The sequence below is a fragment of the Dendrobates tinctorius genome, unplaced genomic scaffold, assembly GCF_039654945.1.
Source record: "Dendrobates tinctorius isolate UK_male_01 unplaced genomic scaffold, ASM3965494v1 ptg000086l, whole genome shotgun sequence".
Lineage (NCBI taxonomy): Eukaryota > Metazoa > Chordata > Amphibia > Anura > Dendrobatidae > Dendrobates > Dendrobates tinctorius.
In genome coordinates, this window is record NW_027361754.1 from 23,968,302 (window position 1) to 23,995,406 (window position 27,105).

The 27,105-nt window shown below is 40.8% G+C and overlaps 1 protein-coding gene across 4 annotated transcripts in view; it reads right to left on the reverse strand.

The window, feature by feature from the left end:
* Positions 1–983: 983 nt before the first annotated feature.
* The window catches only part of CADM1 (cell adhesion molecule 1), a 247,056-nt gene continuing 220,934 nt past the window's right edge, over positions 984–27,105 (reverse strand). For 2 of the 4 annotated variants that reach the window (XM_073585185.1, XM_073585183.1), the window contains 3 exons: positions 21,819–21,851; positions 6,441–6,569; positions 984–5,915 (listed from right to left, as the gene is read on the reverse strand). In XM_073585185.1, coding sequence (XP_073441286.1) covers positions 5,797–5,915; positions 6,441–6,569; positions 21,819–21,851 — 281 coding nt within the window. In that variant the 3' untranslated portion in view covers positions 984–5,796. The remainder of the gene's footprint in view (positions 5,916–6,440; positions 6,570–21,818; positions 21,852–27,105) is intronic. The other 2 variants (XM_073585186.1, XM_073585184.1) reach the window with 1 other exon arrangement.

Consider the following 27,105-nt stretch of genomic DNA (forward strand, 5'->3'; position numbering starts at 1 on the left):
CTGTCTCCTCCATATATTTTTGACATGGTCTCTAAGTACTTACCTACACAACTTTCGATCCTCTAAAGATCTCCTTCTCTACTCCCCCTCTTATCTCCTCTTCCCACAACCGCATACAAGACTTCTCCCATGCTTCCCCCATATTCTGGACCTCTCTACCCCAACACATCAGATTCTCGCCAACCATGGAAACCTTCAAAAAGAAACTGAAGATCCACCTCTTCCGACAAGCCTACAACCTGCAGTGATCATCAGCCTACTGAAACGCTGCACAACCAGCTCTACTCTATCCTAGTGTATCCTCACCCATCCCCTGTAGACTGTGAGCCCTCACAGGCAGGGTCCTCTCCTTCTGTACTTGTGTGTGCCTTGTTTTGCTCAAGTTTATTCTACTTGTCTATACTTGCCCCTTTTTCACATGTAAAGCGCCATGGCGCTATAAAAATGTATAATATTAATATTTTATTGTATATTGGTCCTTGCACTGTTCATTTTGTTAGTGTATTTTTGGTGCTTTTTAGACAGGAATAAATTACTTAGATGACATGTACACTTTGTAGACAGTCACAATTAAGTGTCTGGACTTTGGCTTTTTTTTAGTTTTAAACAAACATTATTCCTCCCTTCACAAACAGGACTATAAAAAATGCAAAGACTCAGTACAGTTGCTTGTGAATTTCTTCAGTGGTAATAAATTAAAAGGTAACAGACCAGCACAATATTTTTTACCTAAAAAAAAAGTCAGTAACTGTAATTCAATGCAGCAGGACAAAGGCCAGCTACCTCATATCACTGGTCAATCACACTAAGTCTGGCACTTCTACTTTGCTTTTACTTTTTTATAAATACCCTTTTGAAAGCCCTGGTCTGACCTACTTTTCACATCACACCACAATTTTTCAGACTTTTTAATAGTGTGTGTGTGTGTGCGCGCAAGTGAAATTTTATTTTTATGAGCGATGAAAAATAAAGATGAACGTGAAATAATTTTATATTTTATTGTCATTTTCTTACAAAGTAATACTCAACAATACATTTCAAACAGTGTACCGTATATTAAAAAAAATACAGAAAATCATACAACTAAAAACCAAATAAAAAAAAATAAAAATAAAAAGGAATGAATATTTATCTATCCGTAATGTGGTTGGTTTTGTTTTGTTTTCCAATGTGGGGTGGTGGGTTATGGGGAAGGGGCTAAGGTTTAGCAGCCTACCTGAGACAGAACAGACAAGGGTGGGAACACAGGGACCTGAGACAAGCAGAAGCAGAAAAACGGGTGCTCACAATAAACAAAAAAAAATAAAACTCCAGGAGCCGCCAGAAAAAGGGAGCGTAAACACGAGAGCTTACATAGGTAAAAATATCTACTGCCAAATAGACTTACAATCTGCCCTAAAACCTGCAGCATGAGGAAATGTCCATTTTGTACCTTCCACACACTCCCATGTTAAGTATCACAATCCGAGAACTTTGGGAGGATATGCCATGGCCTGTTTGTAAAAAGACGAAAAAGGCTGAAAAATTCGACAAAGCTCTAATAAAACGAATTGTCAGTAAAAAGTTAAGACCCTGTGATATCCTGCTATGGGAGCGGAGGAAGGATTGGGGGTGAAAGGTTGGAGGGGTAGAAGTCAGACAGCCAAACAATGGCACAACACGGACAGATAACCGTAAAGGAGTCCAGGTACAGTATATTCAAACAATACACTTCACACGTAACAAGAAAAATAGGAAACAATATTTTCATTATTTTCAAGGAATAATAATAAATTTTTATCAAAGGAAACATACAGAAGAAAAATAGTTTCTGGAATGGTAAGAACACAAGTACACTCTAAAATTTAGATTTTTGTTTTGTTTTGACCATCATTGCCCCAGGCACAGTTGTTGAAAAAAAATTCTTGGTTTGGGCTTTTTTTAGGCAGCAAAATTAACATGTTCCATCCAAACTGGCATGTTTCCTGGTTTAATAGAGAATTTTTGTTCAATGGTTGATGCCTACACAGTGATGCTGTAAGTGTAAAGGAGGGACATTAAAAGCAGATTATATACCAGAAATATGTCATATTATAAATGGCTATGGATGAGACCAGGAGGGAAGGATTTATGGATTAAAAGTAGTATCCAAAATATATTTTTAGAAGATAAATGAATTTTTTTTTTTTTTTTTTTTAACTATATGACATTTAAAAAATTATCTGAAAAGTCCAATTTAAAATAAAATTAAAATGGTAAGAACAATATATAAAAATCAGTCTGTGTGACAATTGGAAAGGTTTTCTTTATTTAATAAAGGGTTGCAGACCTCTATTGAGGTCAGTGTTGTTTTTACAAACCCAGGAAGAGAGGATTATGGCACATTTGTAGACAATTTCACTAGGAAAGTGTTTTTTTGTTTGCACTTCACCTCATATTACCAAACGTAGCCTACAGCTACATAGAGTGTGATCACCTGAAAACTTCACAGGAAAAGGTTTAAAAATAAAATCTAAATCCTATCCTCCCCCCCTTGAGGGGAAAAAAAACAAAAAACCCTCTGACTCATCCACAACTATTTGAAGAATGTTACATAAAGAAAATATTTCTCTCCTTCGTAAAGTACAAATTTCTAGAAAAACGGTTGATATGTAATCAAATCACATCAATGACCAAGACGGATTCTGTAACTTCCATTGACTTCGCCTTAAAAACTTCCAATTAAAAACAAAAAAACTGCACCTTAAAGATGACGGGAAGATATAAAACTCATCCTCCTAAATTCTTACAAATGAGATTTTAAGAAACACAAAAAGAACAAAAATCAAACTCTTCTGTTCTTCATTAGATAAGGTCCCAATATAAGAAACATCAAATCTTCCAAAATCACCATCCCAATGGAGATTTAATTTTCATAAAGATACATGAAATTATTTTGACGAGCAAAAAAGCATGAAATGGTCCCGTAAGATTGAGCCTCCTGGCTTGTTGACCTGACTGTGTCTCAGCTTTGTGCCTCCTTAATGCTGTCTTTTCGAATCAGAATGGAGAAACTCACTTTAAGCAAATACTTGAGTTGGTCACAACGTATCTCGACTCATTACTGCATTTTCTTTTTAACAGGATTTTTTTTTTTCCAACGGATGAAGAAAAACTTCAGACTAAAGTTTTCCCATCTCTCTCCAGTCGGGATCTAGTTTTGGTAAAAAGAAAATTTTTGTTTTTCAGTGAAGAATTAAGATGCGCAAATCCATTGGAGGTGGACTGAATTCACTTTTGAATTTTACAAAGTTAAGATTCTTGTAAAACAGAATTTGGGATTGGGTTTCTTGTGAGTCGAGCAAAGTGGTGGTCATCAGACAGCTGGGAAAGGGCAGAAATAAAAGTAAATGCTAACCTCTCCACTCATCTGTCCCACCACCACAGCTCATGTCTGGCTCTCTGTACAGCTCCAAACGACTTCTTCTTTACTTCCCTTCCTCAATCTTCACTGGGTGCCAGGGTTTCTGGTGCCGGGAAGGCCTTTGATATCACAACACAAGTTGGCCTAAGTCAGCGCCTTGTGCGAAGAACGTTGTGATGTCAAAGGCCAACTCAGCGACTGAAGCGCCAGCGCACCGTGAAGATGGAGGAAGATGTTGCGTGCCGTAGAGAAGTAAAGAAAAGACAGGCGAGAGTGGTAAGTAGAACCAGACTGAAAATTACGGTGATAGGACCACAGAGCATAAGGTGGCACATTCAATTCATATCGAATAAATTTGAAGCAAATTTTTAAATTTCTAGTCCAAATTTATACAAACGGTCAAATTCGAATTTCGGCAGATTTGCTCATCACTGGTTAAGATCCTAGACTTACTCGTAGCTAGCTTCTCCATTCTGCTCATACTTCAGCCTACACAATTTACTGCGAGTCCCTGTGTGTTCTATGGGTCAAGGCTAAAAAAGTGATGAGGAAGGTAAATGTTGAAATGAAAATGGCTCCTGTTTCAATGAACACATACACAGATCGATGTGATGAATTAAGCTAGGGCGCTCTACCGGCATGATTCTACCTAGGACTGTGGAAATTCATCTTAAAAAAAATAAAATAAACCTTTTTATATTTTTCATTCTCTCTAAACAAGTACACAACAGAAAACATAAGAGTCAGCTCGGCAGCCATCGGAAAACAACCCCAAACATTTCAAATTTCGTAAGACGATATAGGTGCAGCTCTACTCAGCAATATACAGTGGGTTTGACAAGAAAGCAACGCACTTACCCTGCTAACACCTTCTATAGCAGCAATGACATCTCATTTTTTTTGTATTTTTTTTTACACTTTAACAACTTCAGACCGAACCCTTCGGACAACACAATAATATTACAGATAATATAATACAGGCTGCTCTTAGTAGAGTTACGAGAAGAGTTGAATGCCTTTGTTTCACAGTTGGTGGTACCGCATACTTTTACTACCAAATATATAAAAAAAAATTAAAATAAAAAATTGCAGGAGGGTACAAACTCATACTGTGGAAACATTGTAGTGGACATCACAGCCCTGTACTAAGACACAGTACTGAGAGAGAGGAAGATTCTCGTGTAAGAAGAATGAGGTGAGGAATGTTTTAAATTAAAGAGAAAAATAACTTGCGCTGACAAGGTATGGGAGCAAAAGGAGGTAGAAATATGCAACTGAGATAAGAAAAAAGAAGGGCTAGCTATGAGTGTTAAAAATATTTTAAATTCGATTTATCAGAGCAAAAGGATTTATTTTTTCTTCAATGTACACCCCCTCCTATTCCTCCAGCTTGTTTAAAAAGGCACATCCGCTTGTTTCCGCCAACTGTCCGAGATTGGGTGGGGTGGGAGGGAGTTATAGGAGCTTCCTCACGCTTGAAGTGCAGTTGGTTCTGTAAAGTCTCTTTTTTTAAGCTCTACTTTGTTAATTAAGCGAGGCAAAAGAATTCACTTTCCAGAAAAGAGCAAAATGACTCCGTATCACACGCTTGACATCCAGAAAGGGACGCACAAAATAAGCACCATGATGGAGAATGAAGATACGGGCACAGTAAAAAAAGAAAAAAAAAAGAAAACACCTACGAGAATGGGTCAGAGAGGAGGCATCGAACAAGATTAAGATGGAGGGAAAAACACTGGAAAAACCCTAGGATGGAGAGTCCCTGGAGAAAGTAATGTGGTAAGACGGATCAGGCAACAGTTTGGTAGGAATGGTTCTTCACAGGAAAGAGCTCTTCGAGAAGCAAGAGGATGTTCGCAATCCTATTGGGAAGCGTAATGAGGTGGACAAACGTAAGAGAAAGCTCAGAAAGAAATGGCACAAGACAGAGTAGACCCAGCAGGAAGTGACACGAAAACCAGCCAGGAACATAACAAGAACTTCTCAGGAAAGTGAAATAAAAAAAAAAAAACAAGCAAGGCACCAAATTGTCTGCAGATGATAAATAAGCCTCTTCAGTGAACGAGGAGCCTGTGAAAGATGGGCGTAGAAAGCTCTGCCTACAGTATCCTCCTGCACTGAGGAGTCTGGAATCCATATTTTACTTGCAACCCTGACCCCCCCCCTCCACCCTCAACCCCTCCACAAAATAAAAAAAACAAACATTTCAAGCTCCTGTTATTCCCATGAAAGGAAAGTGGCAAACAATAAAAGCAGAGAGTGTTGTGGGGCAATCACTTTATACCAGATGGGTCCCCCGCTCCTCCATCCGCTCCAAAACCAAATGATAAAAAAAAAAAGCAAGACGTTGGAAGGTCCTTCTCCCTTCGGGTGGTGAGTCTGAACAGAGCCCACACCCTTTAAACAAGGCCAGGCTAGATAAAATATTCCTTCTTCTCTTCACAGCTGTTCTGCCCACCCTCTGCATTGATGATTGCAGTATCTGCATCTGCTGCGTCATCAGCGCCTTTGGCTTCATGGGTGAAGTATGTTCCTATAAAACAAAGAGAAGTGCAAAATCTCTTGTATGTCAATGTACTAAAAGATGGTCAAAAATGGCAGGCACATAGGCCTCATGTTTTCTGCAGTTCACGTTTCAGCTTTACTGTTTAGACTGGGACAGTCAGCAGAGGATCGAAACTCCAATTTACTTTGGAGACTTTAACATTCTGAGAGCCATAATTTTATTATTTTTCCATGGAAGAAACCATAAATCATACATGTAATGGGCTAGTGCAATTATGGCAATACCAAATTTTTTTCAGTTTTACTACTTTTTTATAGTAAATATTTTTGTTTTGTTGATGAAGCAGGGTGTGAGCTTGTTTTTTGCATGCAAATCATAGGTTTTTATTGGTACAATTTGTGGTACAAGCAACTTTATCTTTATTTTGTTTACCTCCAACAGTCTTGATTGCTGAGATGGGGGGGATGTGGTGACAAATATTACAACATATGTTGATTTACGCTACAAAAATTTGTTGGAAAATAGGACTTAAAGTCTTCGAAACATATTTACCTTTATGTCGAGCAAAGTATCGTCCTAGGATGATGAGAAGGCAAAGCATAGCGAAGACAACAACAGCCACAACTCCCCCGATAACTGCGTGGTCTACACCTAGAGGACCTTCTTCTGCTGCTCGGGTATCTGTTAGATAAATAGATCGTTAAGAAGTACGGAAGAGCAGGAGGAAATATATTACACGCTGACAAAATTGCAGAGGCACTAAGGTGTTTTATGCAAGGGTGACCATGTCAGTCAGCGGTGCATTAAATTGAGAGTAAAATTTTGATTTTTTTTTCCCTCGAAGAAATAGGCAAGTATGTTGTCCCTAAAGCACATCTGTCATTTCAGAATATGCTGTACATGAGTGACAACACTTTCTGGCCAGAATATACATGGCTTGTATCCTGCATTTTCAGCAGTTTTCTTCTCTGCAGGCTCATCTCTTTTCCAGTTGTCTCTGAGCTAGTTAATGTAGACCTGTTAATATGAGGTCTCTCAAACAAAGACATGTGGGATTTCGTCTGTCTCTGTTGCACATGTTCAGAAACAGAAGAATGAAGAACACTGTAAAGCTGTACTGAGCAGTATAGCTGTGAATTCAGCTCTGTGGTGAGATAAAACATTGGACATTATAAGTATAGATGTCTCTTCCTCATACTCAAATTGCGCATCTGTAATCTATTACCTACATTCAGAATGAATGATAAATTCAGACTGTAGAGGAGAAGTGGTAGCTTGTAAGCAGAGAACAAAACCTTTCTCCAATAAAATGAATGACAAAGTTGCTCATGTTTGCAGGTACTATTGTTTTATGCAAAGTTTATTAATCATTTAATAACAATCATCATCCATTTTGTTAAACCGCTTAGTGTCTCTGCAATTTTGTAAATTTGCTAAAATAGCCGTGTTAGAAAAGATAAGACCCTAAGCGATTAGTGAACTAAATTAGTAAAATTATTTTCTGCACATAAATATTTAGTTATGCCTTATACATCCTAAAAATACTACCCAAATAAAATACAAAAACCCATAAAGTAAAAATCCAATTTGTCAAAAGTTCTTGAATTTCAACCTCAGATGAAGCATAAGTGAATGCAAAACGGCTGATACCCAGTCTCACACGATGCAACTCTCTCCTGAGATACTCACTTATTTTGGAAATAAAAATTTTTTTTTGCAGCTTGCCGATTGTCGTGTCACGATTCCACCCCTCAGTTTGTCTGGGACAGGGAGGGACGTGCTCAAGCTGTCAGTACTTTGACAGCTCAGTTGTCCAGTCTTCTGCAGGGGCGTGCTGAACTGTTGGTGTGTTGATTTACGGCTCGGATGTCCAATCTGAGACTGGGAGGCGCCGGCTGTCTTCAGGTGTTCCTTGTCCCAGGTGATTGCCAGACTACTTAACTGGGCTGATACTCCCAGATCTCTGCCAGTCATAGACTCAGCTCTTGTGTGGGTTGTCTCTGTGCCTTGTGTTCTATGTTTTGATATTTCATTGCTTGACCTTGGATCACTGTGACCACCCGTTTAACCCCTTCTGCTCTGATCCGCTATCTCCTGGTATTCTGACCTTGGAACTTTACCCACCTATGCCTTTTGTCTCTTCCTTCTGTTTATGACGTACCTCAGACTCCTTGCCTATCCAGTCTCATGGCTTGTCCATGAGTGGTGACTCAACGTCACAGTAAGCATTACTGCATCATCCAAATAGAAAGGTCAATGATCCAACAACTCAATACGATTGTAAATGAAAAGATTTAGTAGCATGTCCTGTTTGTCCAATGTTTGTTTCCAGCGTAGATTAACGTAAACTACAGACTGCCAAAAGACCTCAGAATCAGTTTACTGAAAGGGAATAACTAAGTGAATTAGCAGTCCCGCACAGTTAAAGGTATGATAAACTCAGGAAAGGAATCGTTCAGCGCATTCCCACTGAGCCTCGGCTGATGGAGCTGTCACTTTCAGGTTCAGACTGAACATGTCTAAGCAGAAACCCTAATGCTAAGTGACAGTTATCGATTTAAGCCCTGGTGCAGGTAAGGAATCTCACAGGGGACATATCATTTAGAAATGTATAAACTGCAACTTGATTAGGAATGGAAACAAGGTACCGGTAGCAATTTAATTAAAACCATTCAGTACGATGCTTAGAAAAAGAACAAAAATATCTGCACAATCTAATGATCATGAAGTCACCCAATAAATATGTGGGATATGGATTGCCTTGCCACAGAGAAGAGCAAAAAGATTTGCACTGCCCTGGTTAGGCGTCTACTTTAGTAGTACGTGGTAGCAAAACCTAGCCATGTGGATTTATTTAGCTGGCACGCAAATGCTTTGATCCTAAGAACCTTTTTGCAATTACTAGGCCACCACAATGTAAGTCAAGATGTGGTGGTGGCCTAGCAATCCCAAGAGGAACCCAAGGTGTGCATTCGAGTGCCGGCTGATGAAGACTGCACTGCCTTTATTCAGCTGACTGGAGAACCGAAGTTAATTCCGGACCAAGATAAGACAAGTTTTTTCACATCTCGACTTTTCAGTTTTTAGGCAAAACTACCAAATTACAACAAAAACATTTATTCTTAACACAAAATATCAATATTCAGACTAAATTGACTGTAGAGGTGGCCAGTAACCTAGGCAGCGAGCAGTAAACGAAAGAACCTCTCCATTCTTGACGAGAGGATTGCAAAGTTACTCATTTTTACAAGCACTTTGCAATTTTACCCAATGAAGTTGATGAGACAACCACTTTAAATTACCAGTCCCGATAGGTTAAGCACTCTTATATTCCATTAATACCGAAACATACAAGGCAGATTATTGCTATATATGCTACAAAGAGTAGACATGTTCCACAAAGATGAAAAAGCAATAAATTAATCATTGTGACCATATATTTCAGATGGTTCTTGACTATCACCTATTCCTCCCAACTCCCTCAACATATCCATGTTGGACTCGGCTGATCATGCATGTGAATATGGACAGCGGAGTGAATCTCTTATCTCGAGAACAAAAGGGTTTCATCATGTTGAAGAAATGACCAACTGTGACAGTATTCAGCTATCTCCGACAGTCCCACAGACAACAAATGGAGTGTGATCAGTTCTCGGAAATTCTCGGTTTTAACAGACAAGTGGCCATTAGTGATGAGTGAGTGTGCTGGGATAAGGTGTTAGCTGAGCATGCTCATGTGCTACCAGAGTCTTCGGTGTGCTCGAAAAATATGTTTGAGTCCCCACGGCTGCTTGACAACCGCAGCACAGGCAGGGATTGCCTAACAAACAGGTAATCCCTGCATGTGTTGCGGCTGTCGAACAGCTGCGAGACAAAGGTGCGAGGACTTGAACATATTAGAGTACGCCGAAGACACGCTGTTAGCACCAGAGCATGAGGACAGAATCTTATCGGAGCACCTTCGCTCATCACTAGTGGCCCTATAGTGTTGAATGGTCAGATGCAGATGGATGAACTCTATACCTCGACATCTCTGACAGTCTTAAAGACAAAAAATTCAACATTTGCACCCATGGTTGGTCATCTCTCCATTGTGGAGGAACATTTCAGTCTAGTTCTTGTCATCAGTGGGGGTTCCTCAGTCAACCCTTCCTTCCCCAAGCGAACAAGTATTATTCTGTTGTTGGTTAATTGCTTGACAAGTTCAAAGAATATTTTAGGTTCCTTTACTCACTGTACATAATATATGCCCATCAACTTTAGGAAACCACAAATCAAAAGACAACTGATTGTTTCCATAGCACTGAGCTCTTACTTCTTTTAGATTTGCTCCACTTTTAATTAAACTGAATTAACCCTACTCAACAGTAGATTCTCCGCTAGATGTTTGCTCCATAAACAAGTCTTGTATCTCTGTGCATCTCTCGCGTTCACTTCTGAGTGGCACGTCATGCATTAAATGCTATTTCATAGATGGCTGTGTGAAAATCTTTTGTGCGGCGCTTCGTCGGCTGCATGTTTATTGGCTTTTTTTTTAATTCCAGAAATATATTGCAAAAAGATTAAGCTCATTGTGAGCAGCTCCGATAACAAATACCAAACAAAATGTATTAAAACAGAATAATAAAAAAATAATCCCGCAGAGCATAGGTCGATGTGACAGCCTCACATGACAAATGCCACATTATTCACATTACTTGCAAATCCGAATATGCTGTTTTAGAAGAACATTGAGTTTCTCCCCAGTTCAACGGAAACAAGAACAAATGCCGATGATTTGAAATATTCCGGTGACACAATGGTAAATATGTGAGCGGGTCGTAGAGGGAGGATTCGGCAGAGTGTATATGGGGCACACTGGTTACCAAAATGTTCGGAGTCTAATGCAGACAACCGGCTATTCTTTACAGACTAAACCAATATGTCCTCCACAATTGCTGCATTATTTCAACCCTGCAATCTGTCTACTAATGACAAAGATCTGTGCCAGCCTGACTCCATTGCCAGCAACACAATCTCATGTGCATCATTATCAGTCCTTACGAAGATCTCTCATTTCCACGGTCTATCATTGCTCAATAAACGGAACCGCATACACGGCTCTTTTGTAATAGGATTATGATTTCCTAATAAGAACAACTACGTTACTGCACCATATAAAAATTAGATTTCACCATTTCAGGGAGCCCGAATAAACCCTATTTGTTACAAAGACTAATGCTTAATAAAAGACAGTATCTGAAGATGTTTTCTAAGTAAAAACATAGGCTGCTCTTCACTACATACACCGATCGGCCACCACCTGCTTGATATTGTGTGCTACGTAGCTGCAGCGTGCGTCCTGACAGCTTTCTGTTAGAGCTAGCAGCAACTTTTTGGTAGCTCTTCGGTGGGAACGGTCAGATGGCTACTCTCTCACACTGTGTATGACTCTTGGGCTTTAGTGATTCTGTCTCTGCTTGACAGACTCAGACACTTTTAGTAGGTATGAAGGACAACCAACTGTATCAGAAACACCCCACAATACCCGCCGTATACTGGCAACATCCCACAAGACCCGCCGTATACCGGCAACACCCCACAAGACCCGCCGTATACCGGCAACACCCCACAAGACCCGCCGCATACCGGCAACACCCCACAAGACCCGCTGTATACCAGCAACACCCCACAAGACCCGCTGTATACCGGCAACACCCCACAAGACCCGCTGTATACCGGCAACACCCCACAAGACCCACCGTATACTGGCCACACCCCACAAGACCCGCCGTATACTGGGAACACATCACAATTCCTGTTGTGCACATGGAACACCTCGCAAGACACGCCATATACTGGCAACACCCTACAAGACCCGCCGTATACTGGCAACACCTCACAAAACCCGCCGTATACTGGCAACACCCCACAAGACCCGCCGTATACTGGGAACACATCACAATTCCTGTTGTGCACATGGAACACCTTCACAAGACCCGCCGTATACTGGCAACACCCCACAAGATCCGCCGTATACTGGCAACACCCCACAAGACCCGCCGTATACTGGCAACACCCCACAAGACCTGTCATATAATGGGAACACCAGACAATACCTTTTATATACCAGGGAAAACCCAACAAGACCTGCAGTATACAGGGAACACCCCACAAAATCTTCCTATGGTAGCTCTTTAATGTAAACAGATTGGAAGACCTACTCTACTCTTTCACCATTTTTAACAAGTGTATTAGGAAAACTCCACAAGACCATTCATATAACGGGATCACCACCACTAGACCTGCCATCTACTAGAGACACTCCACAAAACTTGTAGTTTACGAGAAAGTAAAAGACCTGCAGTATGCAGAGATAACTCCTAAAGTTTGATGTTTTGGAGATGTTCTAACTTTGTGTTTTATCATCACAATTTGTTACAGTCATTCAAGACCTTACACTTGTATATTATCAACTTCTAGAACAGATTTTTTACTTGTTGGAGAAGCTAACCTATACAAGGGACAACACACAAGAAATTGCATATATCAGGACCACACCTCATGACATGCAGTAGACTGGCAACACCCCGTAAGACTCGCTGTAGCGCTTCAATAAGCAAAGACCGGACTGTCTACTCTTTTACTCCCTAAATGAACCTTGGGCATCCAAGACCCGCTCTTGTACCACTTTTGGTAGGACCTTTGAACTGTATTGGGAACACTTCATAAGACCTTCTATATACCAAGAACACCCACAATCCCTGCTGTGTACTGGACTCGAGCTACAAGAACCACTGTATACCAAAAACAGTCGCCAAATGTAAAGAACACCCTACAAGGATTGCTGTTTTGGAGATGTTTAGACACCTAGTTTGTCACAGTCGCTCAGATCCTTACACTTGTCCTTTTTTCTGTTTCCAAAACCTCAACATCTAGAACTGACTGTTCAATTGCTGTCTAAAGTATCCCACCCCTGACCGAAGCCATAGTTCCCAGATATCCAATTTTATCATGTCACACATCAGTGGTTTTAATTATACAGATTATCATTATATACTTTACAATACAACATTTCCCAAACTGTACTGCAAACTAGAAGACAAGGCTCCTTCTGTTCACTTCAATGGACATGTATCAGGGACACCAAGCAGCTCCACTGATTTTTCTCTATTGTAATTCCCCATTATATTTCATAATAGATGTCCATGACCATGAGTATCTCCAAGCTAAAACTAAGTAGTAAAGCATAATGCTTTGTGACATAGGACCTGTGTGTCTTGCTGTAAGCCACTGTAAGATACTTCTGGTGAGGAGTATTACCTATTCTAAAACCAAAAGGAATAGTGTTGAAATGCAACCTTGGAGGCACCCATTTACAAGATTTTTAGTGGGTTCCTTAAAATGAGCGTGTTTGGCCAACTTTGCGCTAACGTACACAAACAAGCTTATAAAGTCTCATACAGAAGGTGTAATTCTTGGTCCGTACAAAATTGGAGTTGTATAGAGCCATTAGACAGCATACACAGATGTCTATGGGGTTATACTGTAGCTCAGCCATCGTATGTCTCAACAATTTCAAATGGAGGAATACAAAAATTAGTACAGAAGCTGGAAATATAGTTGTTCCAGGTAGATTTTTTCTTCTTTAGAAGTATAGACTCAAGGGGAACATGCCCTTTTTCCCCCAAACCAGTTACTAAATGGAGGAATCATTCTAAAGCACAAGAATTGTCTACTGTTGTGTTGTAGGGAGACATGCAGGCTCTATGCACATCCGTTATATAATTGAGCGCTAAATGGCCATAAGGGTGACAAGGATAATGGCTATCAGTGCTGCCTTGAAGCACTGATGTTCAAATCCAAATAAAGACAATCTACACAGTTGACTGCCTAATGCAATTGAATTTGAAGGACAGGATGGCTAGGTGGTCAAGAACTTGTGGCCTGGAGAGTAGCACCTTGTTAGGGCGTCCTGCCTTCATTGCGTGAGTTCCATAGTCAATTAGATGTATGAACCAAGATAGAAACGATACTAAAGACACACCTTTAGTGGACAGAAAAGAGCAACATTTCCTTAGAATACAGACTATACAATTAAAATGCAACGTTCCACCTAAAAGTACAAAGGAAAAACTATGTTTTCTACAATTCTTTGGTTTCAATCACTAAGAAATGCCTTTTTTATCATTAAAATGACTAAGGCAGACTAAGGCTTTAAGCTTGTCCAAACTCGGCAATTACTGTGGGACATACTATTTGTGTATGGGGGGCTCCCAAGGAAGAAGGGTTGGGAATGTTGCATTTTGGCATTGATCCTTTTGGTTTTAGGGTAAGTAATTCTCCACACCAGAGGGATCTGGCAGTAGCTTGCTTCCTTCTCAGTGATTAAAACATGCACGCTCAATAAAACAGAGTGTACATGGGCATGGGAGGGTCAACAGGGACAAGTATTCTGTCAACAGCTATTGAAGATAAAAAAAAGCAACCTCAAGATTTGAAAATTGCATCAGCTGCCAGTCTTTTTATTCTCAAGTTTAGAAATAACCAAAATCCAAAATATAGCCAAGGTCTAACAAGGGTTGGCTCAACCTTTCAAATGGATAAACTCGCAAAGAGTTCATAAAAACAAATTTTGTAATTTTTTTTCTTACCAATATGTGCTGCTCGTTGCCTACTTTATTGGCCACCGCCGCAATCTATGGTAGTGGACTGTCTCCAAGACGAGCCGAGTGCACTTGCAAGCACTGTTCTGAAAATGGCTAGATTCTGCCAGTCTTGGTGCCCCTGTGCTCCACTAAGGTTTCAGAGGCAAAGCTGCAAATGTCAATCTTTAAGAGTGCACCGCCACTCAGCAAGCTAGGAGGCAGAGGAGCGGTTCGCTCCTAAAGACCGAAGAACAGATAACTCTAAGTTCGTATGAGTGAATTTCCCATTTTCCACGTCTTAAAACAATCACTGAGGATACCTTATTCCCTCATGCAGCGGTTTATGCCCCAGATTGTTAAACAGTATAAATATACTACTGATGTTAACACAACCCCCAGGATTGTAATAAAATGGCAAACTAATCCGTTTAATGGATAGTTTTGCCTTCAGAAATGTCCCTAATTATCTCTCATAGGAAACATACTCATTAAAAAGCATTCTAAAATCTTCCTACTACTGCGCTTTTTTCCTTTTTTTTTTTTTTAAAGAGTTATCACAGAAAACTAATTTATTGCCCAGCTCCTAAAATTACAAGTGTTAAAGGACATAGGGATAAACAGCGAAGCTTGAGAATGTGTTGAGATCACGGCAGATCGATGAAAGAAGAGGGGAACGATAGATGGTCTGCAGCAGTCAGACAAAAAAATAAGGACAATGGAGGAAAGAATCATGAGCATGTGGTTTGTGAGGCTGCGAATACTAGACTTACTGCATGACTCCACAACTACAGGACTCCACATTAATGATCTTGTGGAGCATAGCCTCAACCCAAAAGCCTTTTGCACACACGACTATAAGTAGCCTTTAATTCTATTTGCCAGCTTTAAAGTGTACCTGTTTCAAGTGACTTTTCAGAATAAGCAGAACATGAGGAATAACCATTTCTAACCATTATATGACTTGTGGCCTGTATTTTTCTCTTCTATAAGTTCTATCCCTAATTTTCAGTCGTCTCTGAGCTAGTGGGTGGAGATTAGCTGCTTTGATGTCTCCCATACACAGCACACACAGACATGAAATATTACAGTTGTCCTGCTGCTAAGTAGCGCATGTTCAGAAGTAACAGCAGCATCAAGGACATTATGCAGCATGATTAATCAATGCAGCAGAATTCAGCTTTATGGTGAGATGAAGCACTTACTGAAAAGCAACAACATGAAAAGCATTCTAAATTAGTACTGAGAAATGTAGTTGTGAATTTAGCTCTCTGGTGACAAACACTTAGTGTAAAGCAACATCATGGGTAACGTTACAAAGAAGTACTGAGCAATTTAGCTTTGAATTTCTCTCTGCTGTGAGATGAAACACTTACTGGAAAGCAGCAGAATTGCTACCTGTAGGTCTGTGCCTCTATGTTTCACTTTGCTTCTCACTCAGCATCTGCTTCCCCTGTCACCACAGACTTTAATAAGCAGCTGTAATCTACAATGTGCTGTAAGCCATCACTGCATCACTGGGATGCAGATATATTGGTGGGAAAGGGCCACTGGGATTAAATTCATGAGCATTAGTGAAAAGGGAATATTCGACAAGCAGGCATAAGCGGCATTAGCCGTGGTAATAATGCCATTGGAAATTATGCCTACTTGCTGGTAGTTTCTTTATAAAATTCAGCTTGGCCTGAATAAATAATGGACAGTATAAGGCCTGTTTCACACTTCAGTTTTTGTCCATCAGTCAAGATCCGCCGTTTTGCAAAAAAAACGGATCCGCCATTTCTCTCTCTCTTTAAAATTCTTCATTCATCGGACCCGTCAAAAAAAAAAAAAAAAAAAAAAAAAACCGGTCCGGTGGCATCCGTTCACATCAGTTTAGCAACGGATCCGCTTTCCGCCATTTTGGCGGATTTTAACTGACACAAAAAACTGAAGTGAGAAACAGGCCTAAGCGACGAAAGGCTGGAAACTTCCTATGTGCACATATAGAAGATATGGAGGGTGAGGACTATTGAATGGGATCATCAAGAAAGATGGAGATGTGGGAATAATGAATGGTTTAAAACCCTAAATATACAATAAAGACAGGGAAGTGAGGACAATGGAAAACTCAAGCTCGAAGAGAGGAAGGGGAGAGGAACAAGCTAATTTATCTTCAGAAAGAAGATGAACAATGATCATCACGATGTACGATAAACTACCAGTATTGAGTGCACAAGGAAGAAAGAGGACAGAAGGACAGATGGTAAGGGAGCGGTGCAAAGTGCATGAAGTGGATTCCAGAAAGGTGTAAGAATAAGACCAAGTCTTCACAGCAGGTTATAATGAAAAGCAGAGCAGGGAACTGACATATAGGAGAATACAAAGGGCATAATGTGCAGCAGGACAATGTCGAAGAGATCACAGACTAAGAAGAATGGTAATGGGAAGAATGAAGAACAAAGGAGACAGGTTAGTTAGGGGACAAAAAGAAGAGTGACAGCTGAAAGTGCACAATGGAGAAGACGAAGGACAGAATCTGCTAAATCGGATATGAAGGCAAAGGCACAAAGCGCGTGAACCAAACAGAGCGGAAAAAAAAAAGACCAAAGAACAATGTCACCATCTGAAATCTGATACTCCAATGGGGATGCATAAGCATATTGTCAGGATGGGATCACCTTGGAAGCTCCTTCTGGACAGATTAGTGGTCCTACATAACGGGTACATGGAGGCATGCGCAGTACGTGCAGGTATCCTAACCCAGAAACACACATTACGATATGCTACAGGCACAACAGTTCTGTACTGTGACAAATGCACAATAAAAAAACACATCAAACACACAAGGGAAAAGGAGCAAGGTAACACCGGGGTCAGGCATTTAACACCATGCAATGATCTGGTCGTGCACAGCATGCAAAGAAGTCGTGCAGGAAGAGAAATCACGTAAGCCTGGAGTAGTGCTGGAAAATGCTGCAAAGCTAAAAGCATTTCTGCATTCTTCAGGAAACAGAGCCACTTTGGTCTACAGGCCTTGTCAGGTATTGCAAACCACTTAAAGTCAACACATCCCAAGAGGGATGTAAAAAGAACTTGGCACTCTAAATAGTAACGCTGAAAGAGTTAATTGGAGCAATTCAAACTACAAGAACTACCTTTGAGTCTTCTAAAGCAGACCTTCATCAGACGCAAGGATTGCATGAGAATGACAGGATCAAGCAGAGAGTAAATGCTGAGAAAGAAGTGACAGTACTACGTATGGCGTGAATACAATTGTCACTTCCCTATCTGTGCATACTCACTGCTTGATCTCATCCACCACATACAATCTAAGTCTGAAGAAAGGTTGCTTTAAGTCGTAGATGTATTTATTTGGATTGCTACAATTAAAACTCAAATTAAACTCTTAATTAAAACACCCCCCAGTCGGCACAGCCCCACGGGTGCCCCCAGCCAGCACGCCCCTAGCCGGCACACCCCCACGTGCGCCCCCAGTCTGTACCAATCCATATTAACCTTACATCCCAAGGGAGTGGTTATTTCCGCAGAAAGCTTTCACCTTTTCCTCATTTCAAACCATTCCTAATTTTCTGAATTTAAGTTGCTGCACATAAGAAGCATCTTACGGTTGTGACAACTGGTGCTTGTTTTGCAGATTCTTAGTATTTGACCTACAGCGTCTGAGGTAGCGGTGGAGGAGCTTGAAGCACAGTGGTATGATAATAACATACATGTGCTGGGAGCTACTTGGGTTATTAAACAGGAATTGGCAGGCCCGATGCCCTCAGGGGCCCATGTATAGGATTTACATCAGCCGGTGAAGCAGCTGCACAGACAGCAACACATACGTTGCATTTACAATAATAGATGCTTTTTAGACACATTTCGTCCATCGTGAGCTCGAAGGAGTAATATATGTATATGTTGTCAGTAGAGGCATGATTAAAAAGGCTAAAAACTCTATTAAAAAAAACACTGCAAAAATAAAAAGGGAAAAAGCAAATAAGCAGGTAGAGCGCTAACGAGAAAAAGCAGTAACGACAAAGGGGAAGAGGGAGCAGGAGACCGAAAGTGGTGACTGTAGCCAAGACGAAAACAAGGAGAGCGAGAAGGAAGGAGGTCAGGCAATCGAAGCCTTGTGCATGTAAAGAATCCTGATTAAAGCCAAAGCCGGCAAACCAATAATAATAAATCCTCTCCAGCTTGGGAGGAGGAGTAATGCAAACTGTCAGCGAGTGGATCATTTATACACGAGGAGTGCTGATAAATTCCTCCTGATTAAACTTCTCTGCAGACTCACTGTATCTGGAAATTAATGTATACAGACAGAATGTCACAATGTATATACGGGGAACGTGTCTCCCAACCTCAGACATTCTTATTAGATAAAGGTGCTGAGGATACACAGTGTAACGCCCTACTGAACCAGGAGAGCAATCAGAGCAAGAAATAGAGGATATATCCACGTGTACTCTAATATCAGAGGACACATTACGAGCCCGACACCGGTTATACCCCCTGATAAAGCTCCGCATTGTTCCTCTGCTATTCCTCCGGAATGTTTATTAATAAACAGTCCATTACTCTGGTCTAGGTGGGTCGGCTCGCTATTCGACTTGTGCCACAATACAGATGCTAAAATATTCTCACGTTAAGCCACCTAAAACAGGGTCTTACATTGGCAAACTGTGAGGCCTCCATAAAGAAGTCTACACTAGCGTTGAGCAAGAAGGTTCGCAGGACCCTGGTCTAGTTGCCATGTCAGTAGTCTGTTTCGCAGGACCCTGGTATAATGGTCACAACGGTAGTCTATGGCCGCCGTACCGGAACCATCTCCTAACTGTTGGAATCCCTGGCACCTCATCATTAAAATGCCCAGTGAGACGTGTGCGTTGAACAGCAATGATGACATAGTGTGGGGCCAACTAATCAGAAATTGTGATGTGGATGAGGGCAGGTAGGAGGCTTTTGCTAATCTAGCCAATTTGCAACATAATCTTCAAATTATTGACATCAGGATAAAGTAATATTGAAGTAATAGATTTGTGTAGATGCAGCTCTGTTACAGATTCCAGAAGATATAAACCTTAAGGTGCCCCATACATCTAGGCTCGCCATCATCAGAGCCATTAGTAGGGTGCAAACTAACTAATGCTTCTCTTCCCCAACATCATCTGTTGGAGGACAATTAGGAGGCTGCCATACGCACTTTATAGTTGGCCAATCCCGCCGAAAAAAAATCCCGCCGAAAAAAAAAGTTGGCAGTGTCAGATAACATTCACCCGATGTGTATGGGGTCCTATAATATAATCAAATTCAGAACTGTAAAAAAAGGTGATCACATACTTATAACAATTGGTGAAAATAAGATATCACAGATTCACAAGACAGAAGAGAACTTACTAATCGGTGTGGGGTCTGACTGCTGAGACCTACACTGATCGGCAGTCAGACGGCTATATAATTAGGAGAGATCAGAACTCAATTTTCAAACTGGCTGGCAGGTCTATCGATCCAAGAGTGATGGCTACATGTATTTCTGTGCAGCTGTCACGCTCAGGCCAGGAAAGCCGCCGGCCAGTCCATCTGACTGTGCCCTAAAAGTGCCTAGCTATACCAATTAGGTCAAGTCACAGCAGTCGGACCCCACCAATCAATCATCACCTAAGCTGTTGGAGGAATGCTATTGGAGACAGCTATTCATAGACTGTTAGAGTTGAAAGGGACTTCCAGGGTCATCATGTCCAATCCCTGCTCAATGCAGGATTCACTAAACCATCTCGGACAGATGTCTGTCCAGCCTCTTTCTTAAGACTTCCATTGAAGGAGGACTCACCACCTCTCGTGGCAGCCTGTTCCATTAATTGATCACCTGCATTGTCAAAAAGTTTTTTCTAATATCTAATCTGTATCTTCTCCCTTTCATTTTCATCCCATTGCTTCTCATGTTTCCACGTGCATTTGAGAATAATGATGATCCCTCTACAATGTGACAGACCTTTAGATATTTGTAGACAGCTATTAAAGTCTCCTCTTAGACTTTTTTGCAGCTAAACATTCCCAGATCCTTTAACTGTTCCTCGATAGACATACTTTGCAGTCCCGCTCACAAACCTGGTCGCTCTTCTCTGAACTTGCTCCAGAATTTCAATGTCTTTTTTAAAATACAGTTCTCAGAACTGGACACAGCATTCCATAGGAGGTCTGACTCAGCATTCCACTTGACTCAATTATCCAATCCTGCATGTTTAGTTAATAGACAAAGTGGAAGATTGAAGGAGCCAAGATTGGTCATGCTGAAATTAAACATGCCCATCCTCCTCTTCACCCAACATAGGCTGTCAAAAGTATAGGCAGAGCTCGATACATAGATGCCTATTCCCTGAAAATCTATGTATAGTCCAGCATTTACCTAACTGGTATGGCCACCCAAAACTTCCTGGTTCAGCAATTGTCTAAACAAGATTCCATTACGTATCTTAACTCTCTTACTAGCAAAAGCTAATTCCTGTGCACCGCTCTGTTGTCTAAGTACACTTGATGCAACCCTCCACAAAGTTGTAACAATATAGAGAAATTCAGGAACCAGGGGCACCAGACGTCCACTTTTTGTAGCCTAATTGGTAAAGAAAAATTAAAACATTTCAGCCGCACAGGGCCTTTATCAAGCCATAGAAATGCATAGCTCTTATTTTCTATGGCTTGATAAAGGCCTGTGTGTGGAAGAGAAATTTTAAATTTTTCTTTGCCAATAAAGTTACCAAATGGAGGACGTCTGGTGCCCTGGTTCCTGGATTTCTCTCAACTCTCATCCATCTGGACCCTGATCCAGCAGGTCAAGACTTTTCACATATTCATCTCCGTTTTGTGAATTTTTAGCATAAATATAAGCTAGATACCAAAAAATGTACTTTCTCTTGCAACCTGTGTAAAGACTTGTGCAAGAGTGTTAAAGACCCAGCATTTCGCCTTGCCCGTTGCAGATCTCACCAGCCACATTAGCAATTAGTGCAGTCATGCATTTCATGCACAGGTCTCAGGAAAGGACCAGAATGTAGACAAGACAAACCAAACAGTGCAACAAGCCAGGCCGGACATTGTAAAGAGATCTAGTAATGAAAATGAAAATAATGGACTGCAGAACCCATCACGTGACGTGAAGCCATCTAAATGGCTACAATTGGTCTTAGAATGAATGCAATGGGCAATAAGTAATAGATTGCCGACCTCCTCGCCCCGGCGATGGATGCTTTCTACTATCCCTTTACACTACAGGCATGGCTTGTTGGCATCTGGAAATAGAGAACAGAAAGCTGATACCAACCGTGAACTGCAGGCTCTGTCGTTGCACTTGCGTCTACACACGGGAAGAGGAGGAGGAAGGGAGGAAACGGAAGGAACAGCATGCAAAAAAAGGGAAAAATGGGACAAAATAAAGGGAACAGATAATACACAAGCAATAATGAATCTCACACAGCATTGAATTTGTAAGACAAGGGAAAACGTGACAGTCATACACCAGAGAGACACCTCACACTTACCTCCAGTCCTGAAAGGAGCACAACCTTCTAGGACCAAAGGAACTATGGGCAGTAGGGGCCTAATAATGCAACTCTTGGGGACTCTGGAGTTTTAGCCTCGTTTAGATATATTTTTAATTTCCAAGTCTGTATTAAGCCCCCTTTTATTTGCCGCCCAAAGCAAAGCCTCAATTTGAAGGGAACTGGTCAACGTCATGTTATAGGTCAATAGGAGCTGAGAAGATCAATATATTGTCTTGTGGTTAAAGACGCAGCAAAACTTGTACTCCATTCATTTTAATCTCCGCTCATTCTGAGCTTAGGAGTCCAGTGAGAGGTGCCAATTCATGATCTCCATTCAGAAAGTCTCCATTATTGAGGGACACATGCCTAATCGACTATGAAACCCAGAATTAGCAGGAATATAAATTAACCTCCATATACGGCCATGTTTAGGAGTCCTGTGTGCGGTTTTACTCAGTAATTGAAAGCCTTCCAGCTAATTAAGACCTCCCACTGGACTCCTAAGCACGGAATGAGCAGAGATTTAAGTACATATTACAAAATAAATTACAAAATCTTTTCACACATCAGTCTCCTCTATAACACGATGCCGGATGACTGAACTGCATTTCTCATGTTAGCACCTTTGGACTGTCCAAGATATTAAAAAAATAAATTAAAATTAAATAAATATATATATAATATTTAACTCTGGCCTCAAAACTTAGTCCCATTCACTTGTAAGGAGCTAAGGCCGGAGACAAACAAGGCACTATTTCTAGGGGGAAAAAAAAACAAAAAAATTTTTTTGTCATCCTGGAAAACCAAGGAAGATGCCACATAACCGCATGTAAATATTCAATGGACTTTTCCAAAAAAAATCTTTTAACATGTAAGAAGTTTTGATAAGGTGGTTGATTAAGGAGATCCACTGCAATTGTTAAAATGAAAATGGAGAAAGCTCTGAGCCAAGAGTGGCTTCTTCATGTTCGCTAAGGATGGGATCAGGCTTTCTTTTGAGCTTGTTTAACTTTTCGAGAAGAGCTCTTCAGTCTTTTCACTTTAGCAATCAGTGTGGGTGCCTCCAGTAACAGCGTAAAGTCCACTTACTCTTAAAGCCTGATCAGAGTTGCGTCGCTCCTTATCGTATATTAATTTAAAAAAAAAAAAAATAAAAACCTTTTAGACCTCTACTTTTATTGCAAATCTGTCAAGCTCAGTGCTAGTTTAAAGGGAATCTGCGAGCAGATTTTTGCTGTGGAATTAAAGCAGCTTCATGTAGCGGCAAAGACCAGTCCAGTGACACATCACCAACTGGTGTAGTTTTAATAAAACTCCTGTTTTCTTTGCTGTAGATGTAGCAGTGCTATGAATGCCGAGCTCTGTATAACTACACCCACAGCCCTGATTGGCTAATAATGTATAGTGTGCACAGGAATCTGCCAATCAGAGGTGTTGGCGGGGTTAACATTTTAGCTGGACTGGCTGGCACATGACACCTAGTCCTTTAGTGATAATTAGTGATGAGCGAGTATACTCTTTGCTCGGGTGGTCTCAATTCTGGTGTGCTCAGAGATTTAGTTTGTGTCGACGCAGCTGATGATTTGTGGCTGCTGGACAGCCTGAATACATGTGAGGAATGCCTGTTTGTTAGGGAATCCTCACATGTATTCAGGCTGTCTAGCAGCCGTAAAATCATGCAGCTGCATCAACAAAAACTAAATCTTCGAGCACGCCACAATATCGGGAGGACACCCGAGCATGCTCGGAAAAACCCGAGCATCGAGTATACTCGCTCCTCAATAGTGATAATCGCCTGATTATACTGAAAGTATGGCAAGCAGTTTAGCAAATGATATCCCTGGAACCAAGGTCTCAGCCACTACATTATGCTGCTCTCAGATTAATTAGCGAAAATCTAGTGAAAGGTTTCCTTTAGGCTGTGTGCCCACGTTGCGTTTAAGCGTTTCCGCAGCGCTTTTAGACAAGCGTTTCTGCTGCAGAAACGCTTAAGAAAAGCATCTAATGTAATAGAATGGAAAACGCATATGTTGTGCTAATGGTGCGTTTTTTTCCGCTGCGGAAACGCTTAGCGGAAAAAAAACGCAGCATGTTCATTAATTGTGCGGAATCGCATGCGATTCCGCATACATACACTGTAATTGCAAAAACGCATAGGAAAACGCATGTCAAATCGCTTGACAATCGCGTCAAAAACGCGGGTCAAAAAGCGCATGCGTTTTCCCTAGCAAGGGCATGCGTTTCTGCTCAGGAAAAAAACGCTTGAAAAACGCTATGTGGGCACATAGCCTTAAAGATGTTATATTAGACAAATGGCATTTCAGTAAACACATCAAATTATCACTGCAAATATTCCAGGAACATTGTTCTCCAAGACTAATAACATCCATGTAAAAGAGGAGATAAACATTTTTATAGAAAAATCCAATTAATTTACTGATAACACATTCAGTTTAGTTCCTTATAGTCTGTCTACTTGTAGGTTTTTCTCATTGTCAGCTCATTTTAGATTCTGGAAATGTGTCTCCATTAGAATAATAGAATGTTACAGTTGGAAGGACCTCCAGGGTCATCGTGTCCAACCACCTGCTCAATGCAGGATTCACTAAACCATCTCAGACAGATGTCTGTCCAGCCTCTGTTTGAAGACTTCCATTGAAGGAGAACTCACCACCTCTCGTGGCAGCCTGTTCCACTCATTGATCACCCTCACCGCCTTCTGTTTTGCAAGCTAAACATTCCCAGATCCTTTAAGTGTTCCTCGTAGAACATACTTTGCAGTCTGCTCACCATCCAGGTAGCTCTTCTCTGAACTTGCTCAAGTTTTTCAATGTCTTTTTTAAAATGTGGTGCCCAGAACTGGACACAATATTCCAATGCGGCCTGACCAAGGAGGAGTAGACTTGGATAATTACTCCATGTGATATAAACTCTATGCTTCTCATCACACTGTTGACTCATGTGCAGTCTGTGATCTATTAGTATACTAAAGTCTTTTTCCACACATGCTGTTGCTTAGTTATCCTCCCATTCTATAGATGCAATTTTTGTTTTTCTTGCCCAGATGTAGAATGTTGCATTTCTCCCTGTTAAATACCATTCTATTATTTGATGTTGATTGTTCAAGCTCATCTTGATCTTTCTGAATCCTTTAGGTCTTCACTAGTCTTAGCTATCCCTCCTAGCTTTGCATCTTCTGCAAATTTGATCAGTTTACCTTCAGTTCCGTTATCTAGATCATTTATAAAAATGTTGAACAACACTGGGGCCAGGACAAAGCCTGGTGGTACCCCACTTGAAACAATCTTCCAATTGGATGTGAAACCATACATTACCACTCTTTTAGTATGATCATTGAGCCAGTTATGAATCCACCTAACTAACCTTGTCAATCCCACACTTGGGCATTTTTTCAATAAGGATAGTATGACATACTTTATCAAATGTTTTACTGAAGTCAAGATACACTATATATACCGTATTTCCCTGATCCAAATAGTCAGTGATTCCATCATAAAAGGAAATTAGATTAGTCTGTCATGACTTGCTTTGCTACAAACCCATGCTGGCTCTAGTTAATGTATTCTTATCCAATTACTTACATACATGCTGTTTAAAAATTTGCTCAAAGATTTTTCCTAGTATAGAAGAAGTAAGGCTCACTGGCCTGCAATTTCTTAACTCTGTCTTCTTTCCTTTTTTGAAGATAGGAACAACATTGGCCCCACTCCAATCTTCTGGCACTCCTCCTGTTCTCTAGGATTCTGCAAAGATTTTGGATAGTGGTTCTGCAGTTTTCTTTGCTAACTTTCAGTACCCTAGGATGTAATTCATTTGGACCAGGAGATTTAAGTTCATTTAGACTAGCTAAGTGTTCCCTCACCAGCTCTCTGCTTAGAGATAAGTGTGGATTCTTTAATTCCTTCTATGGTACCAAGAACATCAGTTGATGTTACAATTGCTGTCTTAGAGAACACAGATGCAAAATGGGTCATCATTATTTACATAGGAAAAGAAATGGATACAAGTTATCTGAAGATTTCTTTTGCTCTTTAGACTAAACCTGCATAAAATTATCAGGATGTCTTTTCCTAGAACAGCAAGGTGGAATTTTTCTTCCTTTGTACACACGGAAATTTTGGGGCCAAAATCGGCACGTTGTGTTTTTTTTTTTTTTTTTTAATAAGTGGGTGGGACAAAAGGGTTGTGGTCTACCATCTCAGAACAGGCAAACATTGTGAAATATTGGTCAGACCAAAAATTTGCCAATTGCTTTTTTCATAGGTGTGCAACAAAGATGAAGACCCTGGTTCAGTGACCAGCTTAGTTCTCGATGGCCGCTGGATGGGAGCCCTGCAAACCATCTCCTACCTGCATCTCCTACTGCACTTCTGATTAGGCCACAGCAATACTGTTGTGCAAAGCTGACTAATCAAACAAGTAGCTAGTATGCCGGCAGGTAGGAAGTGGCTTTCAGGGCTTCCAATCATCGAATGATGAGCTGCCAACTGGACCAGGATCTTGAGAATCGATTCGCTCATCACAAATCCTTTTTGCTTGCTTCTTTTCCTTCGGTATTCAATACCAGATTGTTGGGGCTTCAACACCCAGCACCACTGATTATCAGCTGATAGCAGGATCTGCGGCGGCTGGATGTACAGAGTGTAAAGCACAGCGCCATACACTGGGTAGTGGCCATTCCCAAGTACTGCAGCTCAGGTAGTATTTACTTTAATAATTACTGAGCTGCAGTACTGAGAATGGCCACTACACGGTGTACAGAGTTGTGGTGTTCTAGCGCCTCACTATGGACCTCCGCAAGCGACACTTGACAGTTGATCACTTGAGGAATCGGACCTTCACCGATCTGATACTCATGACCTGCATCATACTGTAGTCATGGACAAGCTCTTTAAGTGTGACATGCCTGCAGTAATTGGGGGATATCTGAAAGAGGGTATACCTAAGAACCAGTATAATAACAAATGATTTTGTCCCGCTGGTTTACAAAAATGCATCAAACATTAGGATTTTTGCACATTACATTATCTGGAATCTCTTTGTGAA